The sequence below is a fragment of the Halichoeres trimaculatus genome, unplaced genomic scaffold (genome assembly GCF_033239565.1).
Source record: "Halichoeres trimaculatus isolate MK-OKI-2021-1 unplaced genomic scaffold, fHalTri1.1 fHalTri1_scaffold_16, whole genome shotgun sequence".
Classification (NCBI taxonomy): domain Eukaryota; kingdom Metazoa; phylum Chordata; class Actinopteri; order Labriformes; family Labridae; genus Halichoeres; species Halichoeres trimaculatus.
The window spans coordinates 24817814-24836879 of record NW_027437194.1 but is presented as its reverse complement, the minus strand read 5'-3'; the positions used below and the strand labels follow the sequence as shown (position 1 = coordinate 24836879).

The 19066-nt window shown below is 40.3% G+C and overlaps 1 protein-coding gene across 1 annotated transcript; it reads right to left on the bottom strand.

Moving 5' to 3' along the window:
- Positions 1–490: 490 nt before the first annotated feature.
- LOC141805029 (KN motif and ankyrin repeat domain-containing protein 1-like) lies at positions 491–17381 on the bottom strand. Its single transcript, XM_074689702.1, has 13 exons — positions 17150–17381; positions 14130–14291; positions 13784–13877; positions 9016–11574; positions 7263–7394; positions 6734–6842; positions 6474–6647; positions 6305–6392; positions 5478–5697; positions 3438–3580; positions 2566–2766; positions 993–1091; positions 491–887 (listed from the first exon to the last, which is right to left on the bottom strand). Exons 3-13 carry the CDS (start codon positions 13818–13820, stop codon positions 831–833), a joined length of 3819 nt encoding a protein of 1272 aa, XP_074545803.1. The 5' UTR covers positions 13821–13877; positions 14130–14291; positions 17150–17381; the 3' UTR covers positions 491–830.
- Positions 17382–19066: the final 1685 nt, after the last annotated feature.

Below are 19066 nucleotides of genomic sequence, written 5' to 3'. Positions count from 1 at the left end.
CATGAGGCAGACAACTCTACTTTTAAAAGTAAGATTTTCAAAGTATCTTCAGATAAGGTTTGTTATAATTTGAAATATTTAAATTAATACTGATTGGGTTTGGAAAAAGCAGTAAATCTCTTCTTATACAGTTAGACTAGATGTCTAATAACCAAACCGTCTCTTTTCTGGGTCAGAAAAATAAAAGTCCCCAGCCTGCATGTCAAAGCTCAACAACGAGCACATCTCATTGGTTTGATTTTTAAAATTCAGAATGCAAGCTGGACTCTTGAATTTTTTTCTGATTTTCTTATTTGTTTCACTCTAATCTGAGCAGAAAGGAAATAAAGACACAGTTGAGTGTTATTTCACAAATGACAAAATTTTTGGTTGCTAAAAATTGAAAAAAAAAAAAAATGTGAGCATAGATATTAAACTTACAAAAACAAAAAACATTTTTTACATCAAAATAGAAACATTATAATAAAAATGAACATAAGTGAGATTTTAGATAATTTTTTCAAATTCTTAAAAGGACTTAAATTTCCGCTCAAGGACCTCAGTATAAGTTGTTTTTTTTCTGAGTTAACTGTGATGCTAATCCATGCTATGGAGCTACTTGGTATTTGGGTTTTTTTCCTTATTTTAAGCAACTATAAATATTGATCTATAAATATTCACAAAAAGAAAAAAAATCTGATGATAAAGCTCGAAAGGTTTAACATGAACATGGACGGGTAGCATACTTCAAAATGCTCTGCCAATACAATGTTGCTTTGATACTGAACCACATCATCTAAAAGTTTCATGAAGTTTCGTTTGTTTGTTCACTCAGGGTTGGGGCCATCACCTCATTCAGAGAGATGTCTTCCACTAGAGGAGGACAGAGACCTATGACGAGCAGCAGCCTGCCAAAGACACAAACATATTAAAACAAAAGAAATAGTGGTTTGAAAACTTTAAAACAATACTGACGAAAACAGTTTAACAGTATTTGGGAAGTTGAAGCCTACCCCTGTCAGTCCTTTGGAGAAGTTTGTGTGTGCGTACAGGAGAACTGCGATGTCATGATGTCCCGCCTCCAGAGCGATGGACAGGGCTGTGCTTTCATCCTGTAGACACACAGATTCAAACACATAAGGTGACATGCCATGGTTAACTGTTATCAGAGACAGAATCTCTGAATCTGTCTAAAAACTGATCAAAACACTTTGTTCTAAAACTAGCATAAGATCTCTACACAAGGTGTCTTCATGAGGCTTGCTAAAATAAAGAGGTCATCAATAAAGATCTCCTAACTGGTTCATGACATGTTGTAGGGATGGGCCTCAAACACTAGGGTCTTCCTATCGCTCCGCCCCCTGACAGGCCTTTAGAGGGCTGGCCAATCAGAAGAAAAGGGGTTTGTAAAATTGGGGGCCTTAAAGAGACAGTAGCTAAAAGGAAGTGTTTCAGATGGAGGCTGAAATGAGGGTTTTTTAAAACACCAAAGCGAGAAAAATAGGATTTTTTTTAGCTGTTTTCCCCATAGGTGTATTTTTCTTTGTTTAAAAATAAGTAAATAAAATTATATAAAGTTTAAGAAGTAAGTAAGCTTAAGTTAAAATTTAGATAGATATTTCCTACCACAGTTTTTTAATTTTCTTTGTTGTAGTCTTTGCACCATTTCCCATAAAAAAAAGAGAAAAAAAACTGTTTTAAAAAATGCAAACCGTTAGTTTGAGTTTCAATTTAATGTATGGTATGCAGGAATTTTTACTTGTTAGTCAACACAGCATTCAAACTGGGCTCCTCCTCCTTGTATCATAGCAACGTCTTCATGATACCTTGTTATATGTCAGCACACAGGTGGGCTAAGTGTTGTTCCTCTAGATTTCTGGACCAATGGGAGTGATCTGTGAGCTCCCATCGAACAGAGACCTGAGGGGGAGCAGGCTGGAGGATGGGCAAAGGACCAGAGTCAGACCTCATCAGCAACAGGCTGGAGTAAAGACGTACCCTTTTCAGGAACAAGCTCGTACAGAGGTTGGTTTAGGTTACCCCAACAAAGTTTACTGTCGTTCATGCATCATAAACAAGACATCATTTTTTTCCTGTCCAACACATTTTAAATCAGTGCAATCCTAAAAATTGTGAATCCAGTGCAATTGCGAAAATAAACATACAGGCAGAGGAAGAGATTACTGCAGACACAGACACTGACACACATGTATGGAGGACCATTTAGTTTCCTATTAGGAAATTCCTGCAGTCCCTTCCTTCAACTTCTAACTCAGGGACCTCCTTTTGAACTGGGTTTGTGAAATCTGCTCAGAAACAATCAACCTTCACAGGAATATTGCAGCTACTGGAGTTAAACTGAACTGAATAATGTATTGGTGCAAATATAAAAACCCTATGGTGCATGATAATTACACAGCATCCATAGCTTGTTATCACTGACACACTGAATGAATGTTCTTTCCCCAAGGTTCACTCTGCTTTTGTTCAACACGATGTGAAAGGAGGTTAAAGTTCTTTAGCTCCGCAGCTTGAAACAATCAAGCTCACACAGTCTGCTCAAAGTGGCAGCAGTGACTCACATACACTGTCATTCAGAGAGGCCTCGCAGTCCGGCTGTGCCAGCAGGAGTCGAACAATCTCGGTGTGGCCGTGTTCACACGCACACATTAGCGCCGTGGAGCCCTCGTCGTCCTGCAGGTTCACCTCCGCACCCTGAGCCAGGAGAGCCTGAACCATGTCCATCCTGCCGTGACTCACAGCCAGCATCAGAGCCGTCTGACCTGCCTGGGGGGCGAAGAGCACGAGTCAGACACGGGGAACGAGATGAATGAGTCAACACATCTCAATCAATTCTAAACGAGGGAACAGCTCGTAACTGGATTGTCAATACTGTCTACACAAAGCGTCTAGTTGAAAACATGTTTCATGCTGCAATTTATTAAAACCTGCCTTAAGTTTTTATCAAAGATCTCATTTTCTAATAATCTTATAGGGAACATTGGTGAGATAACTTAATTGAGTTGCAACCATACTCTTCGTCTTCAAGTAGTGCACAGTTAGGCAAAACATGTAAAAAGATTTTCCCACCCCTTTGACATGATGCTTAACATTTATCTGTAAAAAACACAACAACAACAAACTGACCAATACATCAGTGAGGAATTAGAAAAGTGAACGAAATCTCTCTGTGAATTTTGTCTTTAGTTGAAGAGAAATTGATCAAGCTTTTACTTAAATAATGATAAAGAATAAGCAAACCTATAAAACCAAATGTTTAAGAGGAGGCTAAATTCACCACAGAGCGCACATTCAGTCACACATCGTTGGGAAGTGAGCAGATATGTATGAGCCTGAGAACCAGAGCTGAGCTGGTTTAGAAATAACTTGCAAAAAGAAGAACAGTGGATCGTAAAGTATGCACAAATGAGGTGTGAGAAAACAGAGAACACACTGACCTGGCTGGCTTTAGCATTGACGTCTCCTTTGGTGAAGAGCTGTTCAACCACTTTCATGTCGTCCGGACTCTCCACAGCTGCAAGTGCAGCCAGCATGATGGGTGTGTAACCTGCTTTGTTCTGCTGGTTCACGTTACAAACCCCTGTAGCCAAAAAAAAAAGAGCAGAAAAATGTTCAGAGATCATTTCATTTCACTTTGTTATGGCTAGTGTAATCACAAACTTTTACCACTAAACTGTCATTGCATAGATTTATAATCAAATATAGGAAGTGTTTCTTTCGGAAGAATTCCCAATAAATGGCTAGTTTTGTGAAAAATGCTACACTTATATTTTATAGAGAGGGTATTGTGCACATCTTGGTGTTTATAAAGTTGCCTCCACAGTACCTTTTATGATTTACAGCTCTGAAAAAAACTATTTTTCTCTCACTCATGTGTAAGAAAACTCTTATTTCAACTTCTAGCTTCTGTCTCTTTTGAGCTCTCCTCTCAACAAACCCCCTTCCCTCTGATTGGCCAGCCCTCTGGAGGCCTGTAGGACACACTCTAATATTCCGTCAGACCGCCTTTGGCTTTGATTACGGCACGCATTCACTGGGGCCTTGTTTCAATAAGCTTCTGCAATGTCACAAGATTTATTTCCATCCAGTGTTGCATTAATTTTTCACCAAGATCTTCATTGATGATGGTAGAGTCTGACCGCTCAGTGAGGCTAACTAGAAAAAAAGGCTCCAATTTGCTAGGGAGCATCAAGATTGGATTCTGGAGCAATGGAAAAAGGTCATGTGGTCTGATGAGTCCAGATTGACCCTGTTCCAGAGTGATGGGCCATCAGGGTAAGAAGAGAGGCAGATGAAGTGATCACCCATCATGCCTAGTTTCTACTGTCCAAGCCTGTGGGGGCAGTCTATGATCTGGGGTTGCTGCAGTTGGTCTGGTCTAGGACCACGTTTACACGGAGACTCCCGCAAAGATTCTTCCTTTGCGTTTCCAAAATCCACCCATGTTTACATGAGGACGGCGTGAAAACGATCCGCGTTCATACGACTCCAGGAGGACAAGACACTTCTTCTGTTCTTTCTTTTTCTGACGTTTTGTTGTGTGAGACGGTCGGCAATCCAACCATGTCGCGCAACACCGCCACCTACTGGACCGGAATGGCTCAACTGGAAATGTGGCTGAGCGCGCAGCCTTCACCTGAAACTGCGAGTGCGCATGCGGTGACGTCAGCGTTTCATATTGAAACGCTCTGCTCTGTGTTTACACGAGGCTGGATGGAGGAGTGGATTCAGATCTTTCCACTCTGGGGAGCGTTTTCAAAAGATTGCGTTTTCACTGAAAACGCAACGTGGTCTCATCTAAACAGAAGGCAAAAACGCAACGAAATGTTTGTGGAATTGACCGTTTTCAGCGTCATGTAAACGGGGCCTAAGTTCAGCAACAGTCTGTGCTCAAAGAATGAGGTCAGCTGACCACCTGAAGATACTGAATGACCAGGTTATTCCATCAGTGGGTTTTTCTTCCCTGATGGCACAGCCATATTCCAAGATGACAATGCCAGGATTAATCATTTTCACACATGGATTGGCCTCCACAGAGTCCAGACCTTAACCCCATTAAAAATCTTTGTGATGTGCTGGAGAAGGCTTTGCACAGCGGTCAGACTCTACCATCCACAATGAAAGATCTTGGTAAAAAATGAATGCAACACTGGATGGAAAAAAAAAACTTGTGCCATTTCAGAAGCTTATTGAAACAATGCCACTGGGGAACAAGTGGGCAGAGAAATGTGTCAGCATCACAGCCCTGATCTACCACTGGCTCACTCTGTTCAAAAAGGACCATTAATGCTGTTTTCAAATGCTTAGATACATTAAAAAAAACATGTCAGGACCTTTTTTCATAAAATAAATTTCTGCGACACAGGGTTTGAGATGATGGAGTCATAAAGTCCTTGGAGCTTCAGCAGATAGGGTCAGAAGTAAAACAGAAGAGAGGAGATGCTGTTTGAAAACGTGCCGAACTCTTGTTACTTTACCTGCATCCAGCAGTTTCTTTACAACGCCAAAGTTGGAGTGAGACACGCTGTAGTGCAGGGCTGTGTTTCCATTGCTGTCAGACATATTGGATATGTGCTGCAACACTGACGGGGCAATGACCCGAAACGTAGACAGGTAATCTTCCACGGTGTCAGGGGCAGCTGACTTGTGACTGGACACAGAGAACCAGTCTTGCTGCAGAGTCTGCAGACAGTCATTCTGCAGGGGACACAAACACATAGGAGTCAGTGTGGAGGTATTCAGTCTTTATATGCATCGCCAGAAATGACTCCCAAGTTGCCAGAGCAATTTCAACCACTGCTCTGAAAGAGATAAGCACATCTCGTAATTACAGAGATATGAACAAAAGAAGGCAAAGACAAGTCTCCGTCGCAATGTCAGACTGCTGAATCTGTCTTCAATAAATCCATGAAAGTGAGAGCTTTGTTAGCATTTCAGGTATCATTATGAACTTTTACAGTCCTTTTTTAAAGTTGTTCTTTTGAATTCTCCTTCTCTCCATCTGTTTGCCAATTTATCCAGAAAATGAGACGCCTGTCCTGCTTTGCAAAAACGATTGTTTTCGAAATGAAGACAAAAGACAATGACAGAAAATTACAGAGCCGACACATTCCTGTGCTTTGCAATTCCAACGCTGGAGTTATTTCTTTTTAAATGACATACTTGAACACACCCATCGCTCCACACCCACATCCACTGACTTACCATTATACATGCACAGACACACACACACACACTCACACTCAGACAGGCATATCTAAGCAGACCTTGTGGCCGTCACATGAATATGAGAGGCTAAACATACCAATTCCCTGTCGGACAGCGTCGTCTCGTCACTCAGGTGCTTTTTTAAGGCTTGACAAGCAGAAAACATCTTTTCACTCAAGCGGCACCTGAAAGGGATGAAACACTCCAGGTCACAAAAAGCCAGATCAAGCCCAAACTGAACCCTCACACACTTTCTGGACTCTCACCGTTGTTGGAGCTGTGATCTTGTTGACCCTTTGGATCCCTTACTGGAACCGCTCTTACTTTTTCGTGCTTGTGCTCCATCTTGAAAAGCATCCTTGATTTTTTTGTTGACTTTCCTGTCAGCCTCCTCGGAGTTATCCCTCTCACTCGCAGAGTAAAAAGACACAGGGTCCAATCTTAAAAAAAAAACCACACACATGATACATGATGAATACAAAATCTGAGACCACTTTTGTGTTTGTTACAGCAGGACGATTGTTACCCGGTTGTCACCCCCATGAACTTCATATTCTTCCTGTTGCTGCTGCAGCCTTGGTCTCCTTTTGATTTCTTCCTCACAGGCCGCAGAAGAGCAGCACTACTCGACCTTTCTGCAAGTAAACAACAAAGCACATGCCTTTAATCCTGGATTTCTATCATACTGACTTGATTTAGCTCTTTGTATCATCTGCCATGTTAGTGACACTTAACAGATTCCTACAAATCCAAAGGCTTCATTCCAAAGTGAGAAAGCTTCCCCTGACACCAGCTCCTCCTACGCAGCTATTCAATTTTAGACCCTCAGCCACAAACTGGTATGTGGTACGAGACGCCCTCCGAAACCAGAATCATTCCAAACATTGCAAGTGTGTGTCCGTAACAAAAGCCAGCGTGCCAAACCAGAGGCAGCCACTTCCTCTAAACCTCACAAGAGTTAAACTGGGCTGAGGGAGTTGTCTGGAAGTATTTTTAAACTGGACAGCCTTTACACAGGCCTTATTCTAGCTCATTATACTCACACTCCTGCTTACCTTGCAGAGCTGAGGAGGCCTGTTGTTCTAACATCTGTATCATTCTTTTCACATCGTTTCCCTCTCGATGGCAGATTTCTGTGTCACATTCAGAGGAATCTGCTGGAAGTTTGGACGGGTAATCTCTTCCTTCTGCAACAAAAGCAGAGAGTCTGGAGTACTAACAGCACAAAAACTCACATGTAGCGTACAGATTATTGCTCACAAACAAAGGCATCAAGTTGTGTTCTCTTTCTTGCCACAAGGGGACTACACATTTGCAAGCATATGGAGCATGACTTTGGAGTAATGAAGCGAGTTTTTCTATCTGTTATTTATACATGGTACAGTGAAAAACACGGATTTTAGTCTGCATCCATTCCTACATGGATAAGTGGTGTGCTTCTGCTTCCTGTGGTAAACTTGGGTACTACAAAAACAACAAACAGGCTCTGAAAATACAACTGAACTTGTTTCTTTTTTCCGTATTTTGTTACCGAAACTTTTTTTTCACTGTATCAAATACAAAAAAAGTAAAGAACTCTAGCAATACATCCTAACAAACATTTCATGAAAAAAAGTTTTTTCCAGTTTTTTGGAATAACTAAAACAGCACCTCATAGAAACAAAGAATACCTATGGTTTATTCATCAAACCACTTTCTTTTTTTATCTAGAGTGTGCTTACACTACAAAATAAGTTAATTAGATGATGGATTGTTGGAAAACCTTAGTAAGAACAAGAATCTCAACAATCTAATGTTGTGACATGACTTTTGTTTGTTTCTAGTACAGAGTCTATTAATCAACGGGGGCCATATTTAAAATGATAAAATCAACCTTGCTTTGTTTGAGTTAGGATGAGGTAAAGAGGGGGTCCTTTAGTCTCTTTGCAGACTGCGATAGACAGGCCTACCTGTCAATCAAATCAGCCATGCCTTTATATGGGCAAAACCTGTGACTATAATTAATTGAGACTAAAAAGTTAAAAATAAAATAAAATAAAATAAAACAAAACACAATAAAATAAAATAACATAACATAAAATAAAATAACATAAAATAAAACACAATAAGATAAAATAAAATAGAATAAAATAAAATACATAAATAAATAAAGATCAGCTTTTTTGAATGGGTCTGTGATTTCTGCAGCCAGTACTAAGTGTGTTTTTTTTCAACACTTTTGGGTAGTATTCAGATTATAAGACCGAAGGATAGTTCATTTTTACAAATAGAGAAATGAAACCATTGGCACCTCAAGTGTTTAAAACTGCAGTTCTTTAAATGTCCACTTGAGGCTTCTGCTGAATGTATAGGAAACCACATACAAACCAATTCAAAAATACTGTTTTGTAACAGCAGATATGAAAATGTTTTTAAGAGCTTGGTTAAAAAAAAAAAGATCCTCAGTCTGAATTACTCAACTCTCTATCACCACACACCATGTGAATGGTGCATTTTACCTCGTTATTTTTGAAGATTTTAAAATTGAAAGTTTTGCCCATATAAGGGCATGGGTGACGTGACTGAGAGTTGGGCACCCCTGTAGGTGTAAGCATTGAGAGTTAAAGCCCACCTCTTTACTTCACGTTTTCTGCATTTTTAAGTCACCCACTGACCACAGGCTATGAAATGCTGCTCTAATATGAAAGAACACTAGGTAAGGAAAACGATTTAGTTTCTTTCTCATTACTTGGAGCAGCAGACTTGTTCAGTCTCTGGAGCCTGTACCACGGGGTGCCTTTCATGCTTCCAAAACCTCTCCTGTTTTACCTTGCAGCAGACTTTCTCCAGTATGGTCTCCTGGTTCATCTTGTGTCACAGCTTTCTTAACACAAGGCTTCTTAGAATTGGCACTTTCCTTGCTGGCTTGTTGCTGGAGCAACTCTTCCCTCTCTGGAGTGTAGTCTTCTGTGAGGAGGTCTCCGTGCTCCCTGAGGAGCCATTGCATCTTTTCTATGTAATGGTTCAGCTCTGGTTCCCACTTGGACTGTGAAGACTGCTGGAACATCTGTCCGAGTTTACTTGGAGGGACTGAGAACTCTCGTATCCTCCCGTCCCCAACACCGATGCTCCTTGTCTTAACAGGGTCAGGTAGACGGGATGGTCCAGAGGCCATGTTTCGTGTTTTGAGCCCAACAAGGAAGTTATCATATATGTTGGTTAATCCAACACCAGTGTCTCGGGTAGTGACTGCCCCTTGTGTTTGTTTTAAGACACCTTCGAACAGATTCACAGTCCCTACACCAATGGAGCGCATCTCTGGACTGCTTCTGGCATCTCTGACCCTGTTGCCTACTGACACAGTCCTGGTAGCAGTCTGAGCGGTGTTAGTGTGCTTGTCTTGAGTATTCAGGACAGTATTAGTGCTGGAGTCAGTGTTGAAGGCATGTCTGGTGTTGGTGAAACGAGACACCGAACTGGACATGGTGTTGGTACGCTGAGAAGCTGTCTGAGGCGATGCCATGATTCCCAAATCCACTCCTCGGACTTTGTCTGTAGTGACACCTTGAGAAACGACTTCTTTCGCCTCATGGATGACAACATCAACAGAACAGTCCCCACAGGCCACTGATCGATTTTTGAGCTTTCCTTTCTCAGAGCAGAGATGCTCCACATCAGTGTTAGTTTCTGCATCACTAAAGTTTACCTCCATCCCAACTCCTTGAGTGTTAGTACAAACTTGGGTCCCAACACCTTTCTCCACAGTCTTCACTCGCTCCCTGACCTCCCAGTGGCTCATTGGTTCATCTGGTCCTGTGCGAACATTCTTCAAAGCAGGCCCACAACATGATAGTCCTACAGTCTTCACTTCTGTTGTGTCCCCTGTGCTGGCATCTCGTAGTTCTGTGTGGTTGCCCACTCCCTGGCTGGTGGTGTTGGGTCTTGCCTCGACGCCTGTGCTCACCACGGATGGTCTAGCAGAGGAGGCTTTATCAGCTCTGTTCCTGGCTCCTGCAGCCTGGAGCTCCAGCTTCAGACGGCTCATCTCTGTCTGGAGAGCTGATTCCTTCAACTCAGCTTCTAAAATACAAATTCTGTCCTTCAATGCACCAATCATTAGCTGCTGGGTGTCAAACTCTACTTCCCGCTCTCTGGTAATTCCAAGATTAGCTTCGGAAACTTCTATCCCGATGGACCTCATCTGTACTTCATCAGTGTGTGTATATTTGTTTTCTTTCTTAGCTTTGGATAAATCTTTGTCAGTTCCAACTGCCACGGACTTAAAAATCTTATCTTTGCGGCATATTTCTCGATGTGCTTGCAAATGTTCACCCTTGATGGTTGATTCCAGCGCCTGCATCTCTTTGGTCAGTTGCCTGAACTCCTTGAAGTCAGAGCAGACAGTTTTAACCTCTAACCTCTCCCCTGTGTTCAATTCTTTCTCCATGTCAGAACTCTCTGTGCTGTATCCCCTAATCCAGGAGTCTTCATTGAGGTCCTCGTCATTGTCACTCATGTTCTTGAGCTGGGAAACCAGCTGCCGCTTTTCCTCCTGCAGGACGGATATTTTCACCTGGAGGATGGGGATGATTTTCACCTGCTCCTCCAGCTCCTTCAGCCTCTGCAGAGCCACCACCATCTGGTCCCGGACGTGCTGCAGGTGCACCTGGCTGCCGAGGCTTGAAACTGGGGTGGATCTGCCAGAGCTCTGTGGACTAAGCCGAAGGCATCCTGTGCTGCCTCTGCCACCCAGGGACGAACTGAGATTGAGATGCATATCACTTCCTGTGCCAGTGGGCTTGTTCCCGTTGTTGTTCTGATTATACGCACCCAAGCCAGTGAAGGGGGAAAGCGACCCAGGTGAGCTCACGCCTCCAAAGCTGGCCAGTCGTCGACGGGGATACGGCTGAGGTGGAGGCTGGCTCAGCATCTCCTCACCCACAGGACTGTGGGACTCCGCTATGGGCTTTTCCACCACAGGGCTTTGTCTTTGTAAATGAAGAGATCTTGCAGTCGGCTGAGGCTTTGATTCAGGAAACATCTGTGAGGATGCTGGTCCTTCATTCCTTGAGGGTTTGTGGTCCGATGAGGAGCCATGTGGTGGAGGAAGAGGAGGTCGCCCTCTGGTCGAAGAGGACATTCCCAGTAGTCTTGTATCATCACTGCTGGATGATGACAGGGACTCTGCAGAATGCCATTGGCCGGTTGAGATGCCTGTCTGTGGTTTTTCCACATGATCCACGGCCACTCGGGGCCTCCTCTTGAGACTTAGCCGCTTAATGGTGGTGCCGTTTTGAAAACTGTCCACACACTTTAGATAGTCCACGTCTGACCAGTGCTGGTAGTCAATCCTTGGGTAGTTAGGGATGCAATCTTCAGTGCTTTGACCTATAAGACCAACAGTAGTACAGACATCCTTAAGGCTTTAAAATATGGGTTGCAAAGAAGGTCAATTGTACTCAGAAACCATGTATGACATCCAACTGATTAAATTTCTCAGATAACAAGAAATTTAATTAATCAAATAGTACTACCATGCTTTGATTAAAGTCTAACACTGATCATTAATTTTGATAAGCCTTTTTAAGCAGAATTATGAATGATTTTTAACCTTGTAAAGATAAATATCAGACAAAAACATCAGACCACTTATCTCTCTACCTTCTTCCCGAATAGACGATCTCCTTCTTACCTCAGTGTTACGATCTCATCTGCAAGTCAAGAGTCTTCTTTCTGTCAGCTCAAAGTGTTTTTGACTTTAAACTCTCTGAGTCTGTCCCATAAGAAGAGGAGGGACAGAGGAGGATGTACCAGTCTGTTTTCAGTAGTCACTTTTCTCCAAATGCTATGTCTCTCTACATAGACTCAACCCGCTCTATAATTACTCTGCAACTTTCCCTCTAAATGCCTAACCGAGGTCTTGGCAGGTTCTCCCAACCACAGACATCCTCAGAGTATTTCAGCCAGTGAACAAAATAACAACAAATACTTTGCACAAAAAGAATTTAATCTATTAAACTTGTAAATCAGTTTTTGATTAAACATTTTGAACACTAGAATAGAAAGGAATGCGTATGATGTGGTGAGGAGATTTGAGAGTGAGCAAGAAGATAAGTACACCCTGGACAAATCATGGGTCAATCACAGGGCTGAGGAGCAGAGACACGAAACCATTCAGTCACACTTGGTGTTGATTGCTGTGACACCTGTGGTAGTGTTTTTCAGGAATAAAGACTCAGTTTCCCATGAGCACTATCACCCACTGTTGTAAAGACTCTCACCAAGGCATGCCTTTAATTTTCTATTTTACACAACTTTTTTTGTTCAAGTCAACTTTACGTAAGACGCAACGCCATGAGGTAATGTATTTATTTGCAGTTACAAAGAGCTATTGTATGAAATGTGACAACACTCAAAATCTTTAAACTCAGTTTGTACCAGTGCTCATTTACCAACTTCAACCTCACCAAGCAGAGCTAACATTTTGTTGATAGACTCTCAAGTTTGAACAGATCACTGCAGAATAACTGCTGACTGTGGGTTGGAATAAACATTATCACGTACAGTTTAACCCCTGTTTTAGCCTGGCAGTTTTTGCTCTTGTGTTTAACTTTCTTCAATTCCTCTGTTATTTTATCTTTTTGTCAGTCCAGCTCCAGTGTCCATCATTACGACAAAAAACTTTTTTTTTTTCAAGAAAAAGGACAGATCTTACTTCTCACCGCAGAACTTTGTCGCACAGCGTGGTTTTATCAGAAGGATTTTCCGTTAATGTGCTGCAGATAAACGTATGTATTCGACCCTTGACTGACCACAGATACTGAGAAATAGCATTAGAAATATCTAGACATGCACTGATCGATCGATGGCAATTTCCTTAATTTTGGGAGATCGGTGATTGGCTCATCCTTCCATATGAAACTAATCTTATATACCTCCAGGAAGGTCTGACAGCCAGACATTGTTGCTTTTTGCTCTGAGACCTAAAACTCAAGACACTTTATTGGTTGTTCAAGTTAAAACATAAATATTTCATTCTTTTACTGGTATTGTTCAATGATTTTCAATGAAATAGGATTGTAACATTGAAGGTATATGCTGTCAGTTATAAAAAATAAAAATCGGTATCGGCCCAAACCGGTATTGACAGGTCAGGCTTTTTAAAGATCGGTGATCAGCCAGAAAATTGTGAACGGTAAACCTTTAGAAATAACCTATTTTGGCAGTGAAAATCTCAGTGAATTGTGGATCATAAACAGGCAAATACATAAAAGTGAGAATAACTCAAGATCAGTTAGAAAGTCCTCATAGTGCTTTAAAAGGAAATTAAACCCCCCCCATTACACCATCAGGAATGTCTTGGAGCTGTTGGGGTTGTGGGTCAAAGTACCAGTGCCCATGTGTGCACCAGGAAGACATACAAACTCCACTCAGAAAACCCCAGACCAGAAACCATCTTTCTGTGACAGCCTACCAGTGCACCAACCTGCAGCCTCTCAGCAACACTCACATTAACAAAATGCAGAGCATATTCCATGCTTTACAAAAAATATAAAAGCATGAAGAAAGAGCTTCGGGAAAGTAAAGTAACAGTTACCTGACACCTTTCTCAGGATGTAGCTGCCTTGAGCCATGAATAGAATTCAATAACAAAGAGTTTCCTTTGTATCCAGCTGGATCTTTGAATAGTTCTACAAATAAAAGACAAAAATTAACAAGCAAATAAACCTGTGCATCATAAAATGAGCTTTTTCTCTCCTCTTCAGTTTTGTAGCACCTCTCCCTCAGTCTCCCTCCTGCCGGGCTTCAGCAGTCAGTCACAGCTAACCTTACGCTGCTGCTTACATAAAGGAAATGCAATACCAGGCCATGACATATTATAGTTAATTCTGCAAAAGTACAGTGAGCGAAAGGCAAAGCCTCGGTGCACAAGAGTGACTCACCACATTGCAATGTCGTATCACTTTCTCCTCTGTAAGCACCTTCTGTTCTCAGCATGAGGAGCTTTTCAGGAGTTTGGGTTTGCAGTCTTCAGTGTGTGAGTTTCTTATACATACATATGTTTTCACTGCATAGGCGGGGGTTTCATTCCTAAATTGTGCACACTATGAGATAAATAATAGTAAGTATCAGGAATATAAATGTTAACATGCATGGCTGTCAGATTCAATATTGTTAGTAAGCTGAGATGGTGACTAAATGTAAACATTATCTGTTCATCCATCCAGAAAGGGATTAACTTCCAGCTGTGTTAGCCCAAGTGTTAGCCCCTGACCCTTGCAGTAAATGACTAATACATACCCAACATTCTTTAAATTAAGTGTATAAGTGTAGGTTCATGTTTTGTACATATACTCTTCATAAAATCAAGCTGTCCTCAAAGCTGCATTAAAAATGAATTTGTATCTGAAGTCTGAGTTTGAGAACATAACACAGAGTTTCAGGGGATAAATCCAGAAGTTTGCTTTGGATGGACCCAGAGAACTATTCCTGTAACTCTTTGATGAATTACACAGAGTTACTGGGAAAAACTTTTTTTATAGGAAAGCGCTGAAAAAAAAAGCAGAGACTGAAACAAAAAGGTGGCAATGTAGAGAGATATAAAGACAAAAAGAAGCTAAACATATATGTGAATAAATTTATTGTTTATGCATGATTATCTTCATTAGACAACTGCTGCATTGTTAAAGAGGGGTTTAATTCTTCTCCTCTGGAGCCTCCCTGGTATCTTTACATTATTTACAGCTAAAAAATACAAATTTTTCTCTCCCTTATGTTTCAGTAAACACTTATTTAAGCCTCTGTTTGAAACACTTCGTTTTAGCTACTTTCTCTTCAAAGCACCCCGCTCCACAAACCCTCTTCCCTTTCATTGGTCAGCCATCTGGAGACCCATCTAGGGTGGATCTTGGTGTTTGAGGCCCACCAGTAAGGAAAATGTTATATGATCTCTTCATTATTTCAGCAAGGCTTGTGAAATTCCCTTTTAGGAGTTTAAAGAGTGTTTTGATCAAGTTACAGACAGATTCAGTGGTTTCTACAACATACGAATTAGAGCACGACCGATTAATTGGTCGGACTGATTAATTGGGCTGATTATGCCTGTCACCGATTAATCAACATCTGTCTGTCTCAATTCTGTCTCTCCTGTTCCTGTTTGTCTGTGTGTTTTTGGCTGCACACTGCCCGAGTGCCCGCCCCCTCCGTCCACCATTATCTAATGGAAGACTATAGAAAGGCGTTTTAACGTCGTGTTAGCTGCTTTTTTGTGAGATAAACAGAGATAAATGCTACTGTTAATTCACATGTCCACCATTATCTAATGTAAGATTAAAATACGGCGTTTTAATGTCATGTAAGTTGCTCATTGTGTGTTTACATTTTTAATTTTTTTATACTTACTGTGTTTAAAGTTTGACTTATTTATGTAAGGTGTTTACAGTTTGACTTCTTTATTCATTATTGTGTTTATAGCTTGCTCTTATTTATCATTGGTTTATACAACAGTTCTTATGTTGACAGTTTTATAATTAAATTTCCTTGTTTTAATTTAATCCTGTTCTGTCTCTGTCTTGAATCATATGGGTATTCTAATGATTTGTGATTATATACAGTATATATCCTGTGTATATCAATAAATTTTATTATGTATATCAGTCGATACATCGGATATCGGTCAATATATTGGATATCGGCTTTTTTTGCCCCCAGTATCGGTATCGGCATCGGCCCCAAAAATCCCATATCAATCGGGCTCTAATATGTATATGTAAAGGTTTGAACATCCAGCATCGCTACACCCTCTCTTTAAAAACTCAGTGTTAATTTTTTCAGTTGAAACGGTTTGTTTTGGTGATCAAGCCTCATCTGCCCACATTTTCTGACATTCAAGGGTTATTATGAGGTTTGCTGTGCTTTCAGTCTTGGCTCTTTCATGTCCTGTACGTACATAAAGAGTGTTGGTGCTTGTATCACTCTTTGTCACCTTTCACATTGGATTGGATGCTGTATTCACCTAATGTATTTTTTAACATTGGTAACTAGAGGCTGAAATGCATAAAAACATTTTTCAGTCGTGCATCCATACATGTTTTTACTAAATTTTCTTGAGATTACGAGACCTTTCATTTGCTTTCTTGGCTGCATTCCATTTCTCATTAGACTGGAACAACAACAGGGTACAGAAAATGAATGTATTTAACTGTCTGATGACAAAGCTTGTTATTTAGGATACATTTCTGTCAATCTAGAGGCCTTACCACAACATATCATGCCACCATTGTCACACATATGACGTAGGATGAAACTAAGTACATTAAATGTATTGATGCATGCCCATTTGAGCCTTCAGCACAATCTAATCAGACAGTCTGATAGATTTAAGTTTATAGCTGACAGCAGACATACCTTTCCAGATTAGGAAAAGTGTGCAAACAAAGTTCATACAGCCTAGGTCTTTGTTCATTAACCTTAAAATGACTTATGTATGTAAACACTGGCTCTGAATCATTTGCAGTATTTGAATAAAGATGTAACATAGAGGTTATCATGACATGTAAAACAGCACCCCGCCTCAAATATGCTGACATTAGGTACAGTACAGCTGGAGCCCATCTATTTGGGATGGTTGATGTAATGTAACAACAAAATGTATCCTTTTTCAGACCTAAATGTACACAAAAGTAACGTAAAATAAGCTTAGACAGATAACTTAAGGATAATCAAGAAGAAACAGTAAAAAATGTCGACAATGGGACAATAGGCTAGATGTTGCTTAATCCTGACGCCTTGTGGTGTAGCTGAGAAAATACAAAATAAACTAAAAAAATAATGTAATACTTGTGACAAACTATTAACTGACTTTTTGATATTTTAATGCGAAGTTCTAGCTTTTCTTCGTAACTCTGTGAGCCAATACACCGTGTATTAACCCGCTGGCTCACCGTGAGGAGATGCTGCTTACCTGCGCAGGAACAGAGGATGGAAGCCGACAACAACAAACTCGAGAGATGCAGAAGTTTAAGATAAAGTCTCACAGCAGCTCTGGAGCTCAGGAATGGTCAAGTGAACCCTTCAAACATTGTAGAGAGTTTATATATGTTTCATATTCCATCTTTACTCAACCGTTTTATCAGTAATGTCATCCTGTGAGACAAAAAAAAAAGTTTCACTGCAGGTTCAGGAAAGGGGCAACAACCGCGCATGCGTCGTGCTCTGTCAACATGCACAGCAGGTGCTCCTGGGAGCGAGTCAGGTGATGAAAGGTGGGCAGTGAAATATTGATGAAGTCTTTTCTTCTTCTGAATCGATTACACGGCTTAAAGACGACATGATCACTGTCTCCCCTTCGTGTGTGTGAGAGGAATATTTCTTAAAGATTTATGAACGCTCCTGTACAAGACAATAGATTAAAGATATAGGTGTAAAGAACGGCTATTATTATTATTATTATTATTATTATTATTATTATTATTATTATTATTATTATGTAATTATTTATTTAAAACAAACAAATAATATTTCATTTTCCAACACATTATTTGGGTTTATATACACCGAAAATGTCAAATCTTACTACTTTATTTATCATTTTTATAACTAGTGTCAACTACTTAAAATACTACTACTACTACTACTACTACTACTACTACTACTACTACTACTACTACTAATAATAATAATAATAATCATTATTATACTATTCTTTGGTGACTGGATTTTTTTTTTTTTTTTACACTGAAATATTCATAAAGAAATAGGGAAAAGCAGTTATTCACCCTTACACCTCCAGCACAGATATTTTAAGGTTGAAAAAAGTTAATTTGTGAAGTAAATCTGCTAAGAACAGGACACAGCAACTTCAATGCTCAGATTTCATTTGCTCATACCAGCTGGTCAACTCCACAGCGACATCGTGTGGACACTTTAGAGAACTACAATTATCTACAGCAGACCCACAAGACTGGCTGGTTCCTTACAGTTTGACTAATACAGTGCTAGTAAATTAGAAAGACATATGAATATCAGTGACACTGTGTGGTCTTGCACACATTGTTTTCTTTTACCCTTTGGAGGAGACTTTTTCATGCCTGGTATCCTGTCAGGCTCAAAGGTTAACCTTAGCTCTTTGTTGTGAAACAGTGTCTCGAACCTTTCTGCAAGGAGTCATATCTAAAGGGAAAATGCAAACTTTTTTATACCTTGTCATGTCTTTATCCAGGCAGGTGCAGATATTGATCAATAACATGCACGCAGAAACACTCCGTAGGTGACAATTCTGACTGCAGCAGCTGATCATACTGCAGACACAGTTTTATTAGCACATTGAAGGTGTTAAATAAAATCAGGTCTCAACTTTACACTTATTCAGGAACATGCAGGGAAGGAGTTAAAAGCAGTTTCAGTGTTGATGAGTTTGTAATATTCACTAAAAGAGCACTGATGAAAAAAAATATTGATTTTTGGGGCTTCAGAACAAAAAACATTACAAACCAAGTGCAATGAATTCAGCATCCAAATAAGTGCATTTGTCTTTTTTTAAAACTCTGTTTGTACTTACCAATGAAACAAAAAAAAGGTGATGCATGACTACTAAATTTTTGTACAAGCATGTGTTTACTGCAAACTCCTGCAAATATACAAGGGCCCTAAAAGGCCATGATTAAATAGTTTTTTATTTTTTCTGTTTCCCCAAAATCTCAAATGAATTCTCCAGCTATCTCAAGAAATCAGACATTTTTTTTTTTTTTAAATCAAAATAGCGGAATAATTCAATCAGTTTTTTTGTTAAGAAGACAAGACTTGTTTTCCATGATGATGAGGTCACTTCCTGTGAATATAAAAATAAGAATCAGTTGGTTAATTGCCACTAACCGTGTGA